General features: G+C 45.3%; 1 protein-coding gene across 1 annotated transcript; it reads right to left on the bottom strand.

Annotated features, from left to right (window-relative positions):
- Positions 1-520: 520 nt before the first annotated feature.
- LOC145360292 (uncharacterized) lies at positions 521-3175 on the bottom strand. The gene is made up of 3 exons (XM_080215433.1): positions 3157-3175; positions 1394-1522; positions 521-1098 (listed from the first exon to the last, which is right to left on the bottom strand). Exons 2-3 carry the CDS (start codon positions 1515-1517, stop codon positions 881-883), a joined length of 342 nt encoding a protein of 113 aa, XP_080071559.1. The 5' UTR covers positions 1518-1522; positions 3157-3175; the 3' UTR covers positions 521-880.
- Between the last annotated feature and the right edge of the window lie 9754 nt (positions 3176-12929).

A 12929-nucleotide genomic window follows, 5' to 3' on the forward strand; every position in this document is an offset into this window, starting at 1 on the left:
GTGAGGGTGGGCGTGACGGTGGGCGTGAGGGTGGGCGTGACGGTGGGCGTGATGGTGGGCGTGAGGGTGGGCGTGAGGGTGGGCGTGACGGTGGGCGTGAGGGTGGGCGTGACGGTGGGCGTGAGGGTGGGTGTGAGGGTGGGTGTGACGGTGGGCGTGACGGTGGGCGTGAGGGTGGGCGTGAGGGTGGGCGTGACGGTGGCCATTCTCAATTGGTTCAACTGTCACCCCAAGTCAGCAAGAACTAAAAGCCAATCATTGAACATCTCCATCACTGTGTGATTCAGCCACTGCCCCCTCAGAGGCAGCCACCTACTCTGTGTCGAATGGCTACACAGCAAACTGCCCTCCCCCTATTTCCCCCCTCCCCATCAACAGCAAACTGTCCCTCCCTCAATAGATAGCAAACTGTCCCCTCTCCCCATACACAGCAGTCACTAATCTCAGGGAGTGTACTCTCTGACACAAACAGATCTGCCACTCTGCACAACTTCATACAGAGCTGGGATCTCACCTAATTTGCTCCGAGCAGCCCAGTGCCTCAACCCAGCACATGGCGGGGAACTTTGATAAAAGATTCTTTGAAAATCAGATTCCAGCCAAATAAGAAATAAAGAAAAAATAATACCGAGTCTCACTGCCAGTACCAAGGGGCTACCAGCAGTGTTGAGGCATGTCAACAACTGTGCAATATTCACAATATTCAACCTTTTGCCAAAGATTCTTCAGTGTTTAGTTTGGTGTATCCGATTCAGTCAACTGCCAGAGCTCTTCTCCTGGATCACTCCAGGTAACAAGATGAATGTTCTGACTCAGAAACACCTCTCTATGTTTACCACCAATTCTTTGTCTGTGTTTGTCATTCAGCTTGCTCCGGCTCTCAGTAATCAGCCGCAGGTACAGGAACACGGTAAAGTTTCCCCTCCTCTTCCACTGGGAAGATATGACATTCGCCTGCATTCTGTGACTTCATCGACTCCTGCTGGGGGAAGTGGACATGGGATTCTGGGTGTGTAATGATGGGATCTTCCTGGTCAGAGTTGTCACAATTCTCGGGCTCCACTCCCATGTACATAGGGGTCACAATGTAGACAGAGCCTGAAAGAAAGAGTGTTCCTGTTATTGACGGGATGTGGGGTGGGGAGAGCCACTTTCTTTATCTCTGGGCTCCACTCCCAACCATCCGGCATCAGTCTAGCAAATTGAGTGAGATTCCGACAAGAGTTGAGTGTGAAATGAATATGTGAAGGAAATTGAGGAAATGGATTCCAGGGAATTGGAATAGTGAAAGAGAAAGTGAAGGCTGAGTAAGGAATTCCAGATGAGGGATAAAGAGAGAAGTAAAGTGAGAGAAAGAGAGAGAGAGGCTGACTGAGAGTTGAAAAGTTCTCACCTTTGGTCCTGTTGGATAAAAATAAACTTTTGAAATATTCCTTGCGTTTGAAAAGCAAACTGGAGACAATGAGGATTAGCAGAAAGGCAAGAAGCAATCCAATTGCCAAAACCAAATCGACCATTTGTCCTGTAACACACCAAAAGGTCAGAGCATGTCTAGAGAGTAAGACAGACATTTGTATCACACTTCAAACATATATTAGTAAAATATCTAGTTGTCACTTCCTCTCTGTTGTGTGCTCACTCTACCTTGAGTGTAACAGCAACAGACAGTGAGAGAGAGAGAGAGCGAGAGGAGGAGAGAGACTTTAAACTTTTAAACAAAGAGGTCACACTCTGTCACACTGTTCTATGTAACACACAGCCAGTTTCCTCCAAGGATTCTGCAATTGTCTTGCAACGATAGAGTCTTACAAATCTTGTCCCCCATCTTTCCTAGTGCCCAGGGATACATTCCATCTATCCTTGGGGATTTTATTTTTTTGAACCTTTGCAGCCTGTCTCAGACTTCCATCTGATTTTTAATAATTGTTGCCTTTGGTCAGGATCTCTCAGTTTGAAGGAGTACGTTTCTCGGGACATCCCTTTGTGAATAAGGAGGATGTTTACGATTTTGTGTAGAGTTCCCATTTCAGGTTGCTTGTACTTCTGTTTCCACCTGACTGCTGTCCTGTTATTGTGGTTCTGGAGGAATGTTTCACCATTATATTTAGCCTCAGATGTGCGGCCTTTTGCTACGATATGGCAGATGGCAAGTGCCAGATTGCCCAAGTCGCAGAGGAACAAGCTATCACAATTTGCAATTTGTTTTTTTTTCTTAAAATGAGAATGGATCTGCACTGAAATAAAGTCAGGAGCAAAAATTTCAAATCACTTTTAGAGATTTTAAATATTAAATTTAAGCATGATCTTTTTTAAAAAAAACTCAAACACGCAAGATTACATTCACACAGTTAACAGTAATTCCACAAACTTTTCCCAAATGATTTCTGTTCAGTTAAACTCAGAATTAAACTTCCTTTTTAGGCAACAGTCCTCATGGATTTTCTCTAGACAAATTCCAGTAAAAATTTCCACTATTGCCTGCGGAAGGCAGGAAGCTATTTTCTTTGTAGGTCTGTTTTAACACACGTGCTTTCTGGATCTCATGAGCACACCATACCTACAATTGCCTTCAATCTCTCTTTAAATATGTTTTTCTCCTTTCATCTTTAAAGTTTTTTTTTACATCCCCTTTCCCAGAACATGTAGATCTTTCACGGTTACTTTATGGCTACAACTTTTGGGTAAAAAATAAACTTTTGCTTTACATTTACAGTTTTTACCACTTGTACATTATCCTTTGAAATACTATAGTTAACTTCAAGTTATCTTCCTTATCTTCCTAATTTCCATTCACATTTCTCACTAGTATATCATCTTAGACCTGCTCATCTACATTTCAAAATACTTGCTTTTACATCTAACTCCTTTTGATGTTTTTAACCTTCTAGTGTAACTGTCTCCAATACAATTAAATTAATAACGCACACACACACATGTGTTTCACAGTATACCACAGTAACATTGGGAAAATATAACATTTTCTGTCACATTTTTCCCAAGCCATCTCTACACCCTCACTTGGGTTTACATGTTTGTGCATTTATCAGTTAATAAAAAAGCATGGGGTACATTGGAGTGGACCTCACTGCCCTGCACTAGGGAAGGGGGTGGGAAAAAAAATCATTCAGGTTTAAAGAGAACTTAAGTTTGACTCACTGTTTTTTTTGGGCGTTGTGACTGGAGTAGATAATGTTGTTAGGTTCAACTTATCATCAATTGGCTGCTGGATGGAGGTGGTGAGAATGTTGGTTGCTTTGGTGCTGGTTCTGACCATTTGGCCACAAACAGCGTCTTCAGATGCTGTGCCTTCTTTCACTAAATGTGCATTTAACTGGGAGCAACTGGAGGGAGAACAGACGAAAATTAAAGTCAGTGAGAATATAGGTACCTGGGCCCACTGAAGCTCATTTCTTGGCACTAGAACCTCCCCTTCACAGCAGCGCAACAAAGTTCTGAGTCAGCATCACTGTTGGATACCCCAGGACCTGGACATCATCTGTGCTGAGCAGGTCTCTTGATGGAACGGGCGTGATCAAGCTCAGCAGGCCATACATTTGTGACCAACTGGCTTGTGGGAAGGTTCTGGAGCAGATGCAGGCAAGGGGGGAGAGCGATTGGCCCTGGCTGCTTCTGACATCCACATAAAGAACAGCAACAGATAGGCATGTGTCCCAGCCTCCATTTTGTAAATCTCTTCCTAAGATGGAAAATAAAGCTTGCATTGATGTGGCACTTTCCACATCCTCAGAACATCCTGAAGTATTTCAGTCAGTCAAATATTTTTGAAAGATTGTAACATTAAGGCAGTTAACTGGCTAGTTGTCTGTTTTAATAATGTTGATTGAAGGATAAATATGTCTTAATTGTTGGGGTGACGTTGGATATTCTGTAGAATTCGGGTCTGAAAGGATCTTACAGCTTTGAAAGAGTAGAGATCAAGAACGGGAGGGCAAGATTTAAATTGATTTGCAAAAAGAGTAAATGTAATGTGAGGAAAAAAAACTTTTCCACACAGCGAATGATTAGGGTCCGGAATGCACTGCCTTGAAGTGAGGTGGTGGCAGGCTCAATCGAGACATTCGAAAGGCTGTTATCTGATTATTTGAATAGAAGCAATGTGCAGGCGTACGGGGAAAAGGCAGGGAAATGGCAGTAAGTCATAGGGCTCATTTGGAGAGCCAGTGTAGACATGATGGGCCAAATGGCCCATCATAACAATTCTGTGATTCTGGGACAGAAGCTCGAATGATTGAGGAGATGGAGGAACTGGATGATAAAGAGCGATTGAGTGAAGTGGACCATGTTTGTACCGGAAAAGGGGGAGGCTGGGGGTTGATGTGATTGCTGTTTCTCGGACTCGAACGTCTCTCTACTAATAAGCTCTTTCAACTTGTCCAGAACTATTGAGCCAAAGGAAAGGGTCTGCACTTTAATGGGGAATAAATTCAAGCCTAATTTGCAGAAACAATGGGCCTGATTTTAACATTGCATCACATCCGTTTTGAGGTGCAAGAACTTGGTAAAGTCGGGCATGAGGCGATTAGCCCATTTTACCAAGACCTGAAAATGGCCACGATCCAAATCTCGCCTGGAATGGGCGCAACAGCAATTTAAATGTACTTCCATGCATTTAAATTGAATTAATGGGCTGCCCGCCTAACTTTACCTTCACTTCCCCTTTGCCAATATGTTGGCCCATCCAGATTCTGCACTAAACAGACATGCTCGGCAAAGGTCTGTTTTGGGCGCTCCAGTTTCTGAGGAGGTAAGTTCAGAGCTTCCGGCAGCTCTCTGAGTCAGATCGGTGGTGGGGCGAGGCAGGCCATATCATTTTTTGGTGGGGGATGGTGGTAAGGGAGGCCCGATTGTTCTCAGGTGGGGAAGGGGGAAGGAGTAGAGAGGCAGGTCAGATCTACCTCTGGTGGGGGGGAGTTGGGGGAGGGGCAGGCCCAATCATTCTCTGGTGAGGGAGGAGGGAGTCAGTTCAGATGTATCTCTGGTGGCAGGGGCTGGGGTAAGAAGGAAGGTCTGATCATTCTCTGGTGGGGGCAGGGGAAGGAGGCCAGGTTGCTCTTTGGTGGGGGGGGGAGGGAGGAGGGAAATGGGTCAGATGTAGCTCTGTTTGGGGTGGGGGCAAAAGGAGGGAGATTTGATCATTTTCTGGTTGGGAGAGGAGGAAGGCCAGGTCATTCTCTGATGGGGCGGGAGAGGGAGGCGGGTCAGATGTATCTCTGATGGGGAGGGGAATGGGGGGAGGGGGGCCAGGTGGATCTCTGATGGGTGGGGGCACCGCTGCCACTCTGCAGGCGATTGGTGGGGGAGAAGGGGCAGAGATTCGTGATTGGTCTGGGTTGTGGGGGGGTGGGTGGATAAGAAAGACAGTTATGTTCTGGGGGTGAAGCAATATCTGTCGGGGCCAATCCTCCTGCTTTTTGCTCCGAGGCCACTTTATCCACTTTTTGCGGCCCAGGACTGATGTGACAGGGGTGCGTTTTCTCACTTTTCTTTCACTGCACACGCACAGTTCAAAGTGCCGATTGGAGCTGCAGTATTTCAGGCGCAATGAGGCCAGCCCACAGTGCAATTCAGACTCGCAATTTTTTTTCAGGCTAAGTGTGTATGGGGGCACCTGAGAGCAGGTTTCCAAGTCAGATCTGAATTGTGCCCAGATTCAGCACTTAGAATCAAAATGGTAAAATCAGGCCCAATATTTCAATGAACAAGCTGTCAATTGATGGCTCCCTGGAGAAACAATGGAAGCATCAAGTGTTAAAACCCTTACAGTGCAGAAGGAGGCCATTCGGCCCAATTAAGCCTGCACTGACAACAATCCCACCCAGGCCCTATCCCTGTTACCCTCCATATTTACCTTGCTAATCCCCTTGACACCAAGGGTCAATTTAGCATGGCAAACCCACTTAACCCGCATATCTTTGGGCTTACTCATTGACTGTTGATTTACTCATATAAAAAGAAGAAAGATTTCTTTCAGAAAGTAATGTTTTGGATACCGTACATGAATAATTTGAGGCTTGACATGTGAGTGTTGCATGCTTGGGAGATTTTGCTTTATAATGCTTCTGTGAAGCACTTCAGGATGTTTCATTGTATGAAAGAATTTTTGAAGATATTGCTGTACAGTTTACAAAGCCCTCACCATGGGCAGTTTCCCTTGCCTCATGCCTGGGTACATTGTTGACTCACTGATGGAGGTTGATTGCAATGATCAGTCAACAATTCCAATATTGGTTTATTTTCTAACTACCAGGATGTTAAAAACATGGGAGTGAATGGACCTTGCTTCTTTCGCAGCAAGTAGTTCCTACATCCGTCATTCTGAGGATCATTGCATAACCGTAAATCCCATCAGTGAATGGTGACAATCCCATCATGATCTCATCCTCACCCAACAATAATCCTGTTCTGTAATTCTAATTCTGCTCTGTTTGAGAAACAGGTGCAGACTGGAACGTTAACTCTGTTTTTCTCTGCAGGTGCTGCCAGACCTGCAGAGTTTGTCCAGCAGTGTCTGTTCTTCGTTCAATAATCCTTTCCATTCCACAACCGTCACTAGCAGGGTCAAAGAAAGGGAATCTGAGGCCGGTTGCAGCTCCTACTACGGCCTGGGCTAAACAACAACCAAGACTGAATTCTGGGCCTCTCCTTCACCAGGCCCTTCTTTACTATTCGGAATCCCTCAGCCTCACCACCAGTAGCCCAGTATCTGTACATTCCCCATGGGCTGCCTGTGGTGGGGGTTGTCTAACTGGGAGTGATTAATGAGGGACCCGGGTCTCCACTCACTTGGTATGAGGCCGGCACTTGGCAGAATCAGATGATACATCGGAAAAGGTGCCCTTGGGGCAGGGTTTGCAGACGGTGTCTTTACTGGAGGTTCCTGGTGATGAAAGAAAGGGAGTCATTGAGACAATAATCGCCAAGAAATCCTGATCAATCAACATGAAACTCAACTGGCCAAAAAAGAAACACAGTGGCTCCACCCAGTCTGCACCTGTCTGCTCGGTGCTCCGCCCAGTCTGCACCTGTCTGCTCGGTGCTCCGCCCAGTCTGCACCTGTCTGCTCAGTGCTCCACCCAGTCTGCACCTGTCTGCTCGGTGCTCCGCCCAGTCTGCACCTGTCTGCTCGGTGCTCCGCCCAGTCTGCACCTGTCTGCTCGGTGCTCCGCCCAGTCTGCACCTGTCTGCTCGGTGCTCCGCCCAGTCTGCACCTGTCTGCTCGGTGCTCCGCCCAGTCTGCACCTGTCTGCTCGGTGCTCCGCCCAATTTTTTTTTAATCAGGGGAACTGGACATTGCTGGTTGGGCCAGCATTTATTGCCCATCCTTAATTGTTCTCCATTTCAGAGGAGGGCATTTCAAAGTGTACCACATTGCTGTGTGTCTGGAGTTACATGTAGGCCAGACCAGGTAAGGATGGCCGATTTCCTCCCCCAAAGGACATTAGTGAACCAGGTGGATTTTTATGACAAATGACAATGGTTTCATGGTCATCAGTAGACTCTTAGTTCCAAATTTTTATTGAATTCAAATTTGACCATCTGCCATGGTGGGATTCGAACCGCAGTCCCCAAAACATTATCCCGAGTCTCTGGATTACTAGTCCAGTGACAATATCACTGTGCCACCACCTTCCCGAATGTAAGCTAATAATTGATTTTAGCTAGGGATATGTTTGCTTTGAGCTGAGTTGATGCATTTTTGTTTATTTGGTTTCTTCCCTTGGTCTTTCAGAGTAGCATTTTGATTAGGTTGATTGACAGAGGCAGAATCATGTGAATGGGCAGAGCTGAGCTTGCTGGGAAAACACACAGGTCTCTTTTATTTTAAAACAGTCAGTTTTTGTCTGGTCCTGAAAGAAGCCAGAGATGTCTTTCTGTCTCTTTCTCTCTCTGGAGGCTGCTACACGGAGCTGTCAGAAGATAAGTGTCTCTATCTCGCTCTCCAGTGGTGTTCAAATGACTCTTGGACTGCTAACAAGTACAAGCACATAAGCCTGTGCGTCTCTAATTGATTTTGAAGAGGAGCTTCAAGTCTGTAAGAGGAATATTGCTTGAATTGGAACTAATAGAGATAGGTCAGCAGTTAAAAATTGTACTTTGTCATGTTTCAATTCCAATTGGTAAAATTTAAAACTAATTCATTCCTTATACTTAAAACTGTATTGTTAAGTAATGTTTGTTTTGATAAAAACCTCCTAGTGTGCCAATAGAATCACACCTAGAGTGAAATCCTCTATCCTCATACTAATGCCAACATAGAATTGGGTCTAGTCGGGCTTCATTACATACTTTGGAGTTTCAGGTCTGGTACTTCTCCCAATTGCACAGTCTCCTGTCTCAGCCCGATTTACTCTACATTCTAATCTATGTGCACAGGTTCAGACTCGGAATTTCTTACGCACCATTTTCAATCACTCCTTCTCCCACGCCGCACTTCTGGTGCTCAACACAAAGATCGCAGAAGTTGAGACTCTGAGATTGGCAATACATTCCTGGTTTACATTCACAGATCTGCCTCATTGTTGTGGAACATCTTTGAACTTCTTGCTGATCTAAAGAAAAATATCAGGAGGCAAAAGTTGCATGAATCACGTTCCTGGGGTATGGGAAAGTGCTGCTTAAACTGCCATAGAGTCAGAGAGTCATACAGCACAGAAAGAGGTCTTTAGGCTCAGTCTGTCTGTGCCAGCCATCAAAAACCTATCTGTTCTAATCTCATTTTCCTGCACTTGGTCCATAGCCTTGTATGCTATGGTATTTCAAAGCGGTCATCTAACTGCTTATTAAAGAGTGTGAGGGTTCCTACCTCCACCACCCTTTCAGATTGCGAGTTCCAGATTCCCACCACCCTCTTTTTCCTCAAATCTCCTCTAAATCTCTTGCCTCTGGCATGATCCTATATTTAGAATTTGCTACAACTCTTCCCTGTCCAGTCTTCTTGCTTCAAGTGTTCCTGTGCTGGATTTCACATTCCAGCCATTCACACGAGTGATATTCAACTTTGAAGGGCATCGCAGAAAAGATGGATCCTGCTCATAGCCAACAGAGACAATTACATGGGTTCCCCAGCTGCTGGTCAGGACAGGGGAATTGGCTGATCTGCTTCTATCCAATGCAGAGGTACTGAGTCCAAATGTAGCCTCTATTACCCTAAGTGGTCATTCCAGAGGTATATGGGGCATGAAGTGGTCAGTACTGGGATGGGGAGGGGGGATGAATAATTACTACTACATTAGAAATATATGAGGGTTAATGGTCAGTAAGATAGAACTATAGAGTCTACAGTGCAGAAAGAGGCCATTCAGCCCATCGAGTCTGCACCACCTGGCTGGTGTTAACCCCAGTCCCTGGCACTGTGAGCTAACAGTGCTAACCGTTCTGCCACCCACTTTTTTGGAAAGAGAGGACACTGGTCTTGGGGTCCATGGGGGAATGGGATGAGGAAATTTTTTTGTGTTATTTTGAATCTGACATTGTTGGTGTGATTATATATTTACAAATGAAAGTTGAGATTTACCATTTTGACAGGTTCCCACACAACGGGTGCACTCGTATGAGTTACTCCATTCCTCTTTGTAAGTGCCATTTTTACAACGTTCGCAGACAGTATCTTGATTAGATGTGCATTCAACTTTTCGATATGACCCTGAAATCAAAATCAGAAAGAAGTGTGAACTTACATGTAGTGAGAAAGGAATCAAAACAGATCGCACTGTGGATGTTCTGCAATGACAGTGCAAGGCTCACATCTGCCTGCACTTCAGAAGGAAAGAGTGAGAGAGAGAGAGAGATGGAGGCAGAGAGTGCACTCCAAAGATGTGCGGGTTAGGTGGATTGGCCATGTTAAATTGCCCCTTAGTCATGAGGATTGCAGAGTAAGTACATGGAGTTATGGGGATAGGGCTTGGGTGGGATTGTTATCGATGCAGGCCCAATGGGCTGAATGGCCTCCTTCTGCACTGTAGGGATTCTATGATTCTGTATTTCTAAATGTGTCTGAATGTGAGCAAGGGTGTGTGATCACAGTGAGTGTTAGGAAGGGGACAGAGATCAGGAGAGAGAGTGCAGGCCCATTTGACTTGGATCCAGTTTGACGGAAACATAAAAGTTTATTTATTAATGTCACAAGTAGGCTTACATTAACACTGCAATGGAGTTACTGTGAAAACCCCCTAATTGCTGCACTCTGGTACCTGTTCGGGTAGACTGAGGTAGAATTATGGCCAGTGCACACAATAAGCATGTCTTTGGGACTGTGGGAGGAAACCGGAGCACCTGGAAGAAACCCATGCAGACACGGGGAGAACATGCAAACTCCACACAGACAGTGACCCCAAGCCAGGAGTTGAACCCAGATCCCTGCCACTGTCTTGGGGTGAGTGTGTTCAAAGTGAATTCTGCAGAAAAGCGTGAAGCGAGACAGCGGATGAGCCTGCAGGACTGCTGTGAACTCTACCATCAGGTGATAATTTTGGAGCACTAATTTCAGTTGGTTGAAATGAGATTGTGCCCAGGAGGATTGGAAACAAAGGTGAGTGTGTGAAACATGCAAATGAGTAACGGAAAGCCTTTGAAATACAAAAGCTTTGTTTGAATACCATACAGACACTTCCAAGAGGGGACATGAAGAGCATCCAAGTCTAGATCTCCCAGATGACAAAAAAAATTAAAATTAAACAGAAAGAAGAGGCCCATGATAAAGGTCAGATTCATTGTTTGGTAGGAATTAAGCTAATACATTAATGATAAAGGAGAACCGAAAAAGTAAGTAAGAGAGGAAAAGCGATTGAAAGAGACGGATAGGTAACACAAAGGGAACCACAAAGTCTTTCTACACCTGTATGTAGAAAAAGGATAATCAAAGGAAGAGTGAGGCTGATGAAGGATCCACAAGGAGATCTTCCTGTGAAGCCAGATAAGGCAATAAATCAGTGCTTTAAGAATCTGTCTCCACTCAACGTCACCATAAAGGAAAAGGCATTTGAGAAATTTAATAGGATAAAAATAGATAAAGAGGAGGCACTTCTAAAAGGCTGGTAGTACTGATGGAAAAGTCCAGATGGGTAGCATCCTCGATTACCGAGAGAAATAAGGATGGAAATCTTGCAATCAGCCTTTGACACGGGAATGGTGCCAGAGGACGGAAGACGTGTGCTAGTGAGGCTAGGGATAGGAAGACAGTGCAGCTCAACACATGGCTAAACAGCTGGTGTAGGAGGAGGGTTTCAGATATCCGGACCATTGGGATCTCTTCCAGGGCAGATGGGACCTGTATAAGAAGGACACATTGCATCTAAACTGGAAGGGCATAAATATTCTGGCTGGGAGGCTTGCTAGGATCTCACGGGAGGATTTAAATTAGTTTGGCAGGGTGGGTGGGAACTAAAGCAAAGGTGAATTAACTGAAGGGGAACCAGATAGTAGGGCCAGTAAGACTCAGAGAAACAGCAGGCAGGATGGAGGGCTCATACAGTGAGGCAATATGGTAGAGCTCAGGAAAAGGAAAGGTACAGTCACAATGTTGGGGGTTTCTATAGCCCACCCAACTGCCAGCGCGAGATAGAGGAACAGATATGTAGGCAGATTTTGGCAATCTGTAACAGTAACAGGGTTGTTGTGGTGGGAGATTTTAACTTTCCCTATATTGACTGGGACTCATTTAGTGCTAGGGACATGGATGGGGCAGAGTTTGTAAGGAGCATCCAGGAGGGTTCCTGAAACAGTATGTAGATAGTCCAACTGGAGAAGGGGCCATACTGGACCTGGTATTGGGGAATGAGCCCGGCCAGGTGGTCGAGGTTTCAGTAGGGGAGCAGTTCGGGAACAGTGACCACAATTCAGTAAGCTTTAAGGTACTGATGGATAAAGATAAGCGTAGTGCTCAAGTTAAGGTGCTAAATTGGGGGAGGTTAATTTTAACAATGTTAGGCAGGAACTGAAGAGTGTAGATTGGGGGCAGATGTTTGAGGGTAAATCAACATCTGGCATGTGGGAGGCTTTCAAGTATAAGTAGATAGGGACTCAGTGCCGGCACATTCCTATAAGGATGAAGGATAAGTATGGCAATTTTTGGGAACTTTGACATTGTAAGGGATAGTCAAAGAGAAAAAGGAAGCATTTGTCGAAGCTAGGAAACTGGGAACACAGGAAGCAAGTGTGGAATACAAGGGAAGAGGATGGGAATACAGGGATAACGTCCCTGGAATGGTACAAGGTTTTAGTTCAGTCAGGCAGCATGGTTGGTGCAGGCTTGGAGGGCCAAAGGGTCTGTTCCTGTGCTGAAATTTTCTTTGTTCTTTGATTGAAATTTCAGCGAGAGATAAATCCAACAATAGTGAACCAGTGACAGGGAAAGGTTTAAAGACAAAATCTGAGACAAGCCCAGTGACAATACCACTTTGATACCAGGGAGGTGGTGGTGTAATGGTATTATCACCAGACTAGTAATCCAGAGACCTAGAATAATGCTCTGGGACCTGGGTTCAAACCCAATCACAGCAAATGGTAAAATTTTAATTCAATAAAAATCTGGAATTAAAAGTCTAATGACGACCATGAAACCACTATCAATTGCCTAAAAACTCATTGTCGGGCCATGTCCCTCTCCCTCGGGGGCCACACTCACCTTTATGCTCCCAGGGGAATCCCATGACAGGTTCACATCTGGGTAAACCTGTTTGCAAATATGCCTCAATATACAGTGAGGAAGGGGGGGGGGGGTCTTTAATAATAATTAAATGTATTGGAATCACCGGATGTGACCCTGAATATCCTGCCAGTGAGGGTCGGCAAAAATCGGAAGTCGTGATCTTGATGGCAAGATTGGTGACTTCCGGATTTCGCTGGATATTGAGCCCCCGCCGGCACTCCTGTGGATAGCAAACATGGGCTCAAGATCGCCCCCTAGGGAT

Source organism: Carcharhinus amblyrhynchos, chromosome 30, assembly GCF_965287045.1.
Source record: "Carcharhinus amblyrhynchos chromosome 30, sCarAmb.v2.hapA, whole genome shotgun sequence".
Classification (NCBI taxonomy): Eukaryota; Metazoa; Chordata; class Chondrichthyes; order Carcharhiniformes; family Carcharhinidae; genus Carcharhinus; species Carcharhinus amblyrhynchos.

What these genes read in the sequence shown, in the direction of transcription:
- LOC145360292 (XM_080215433.1), bottom strand. Translation starts at nt 1,517, where the DNA reads ATGGTCGATTTGGTTTTGGCAATTGGATTGCTTCTTGCCTTTCTGCTA. An exon ending in TTTATCCAACAGGACCAAAG is followed by an intron (nt 1,099 to 1,393) that starts GTGAGAACTTTT and finishes TCTTTCTTTCAG; the next exon opens with GCTCTGTCTACATTGTGACC.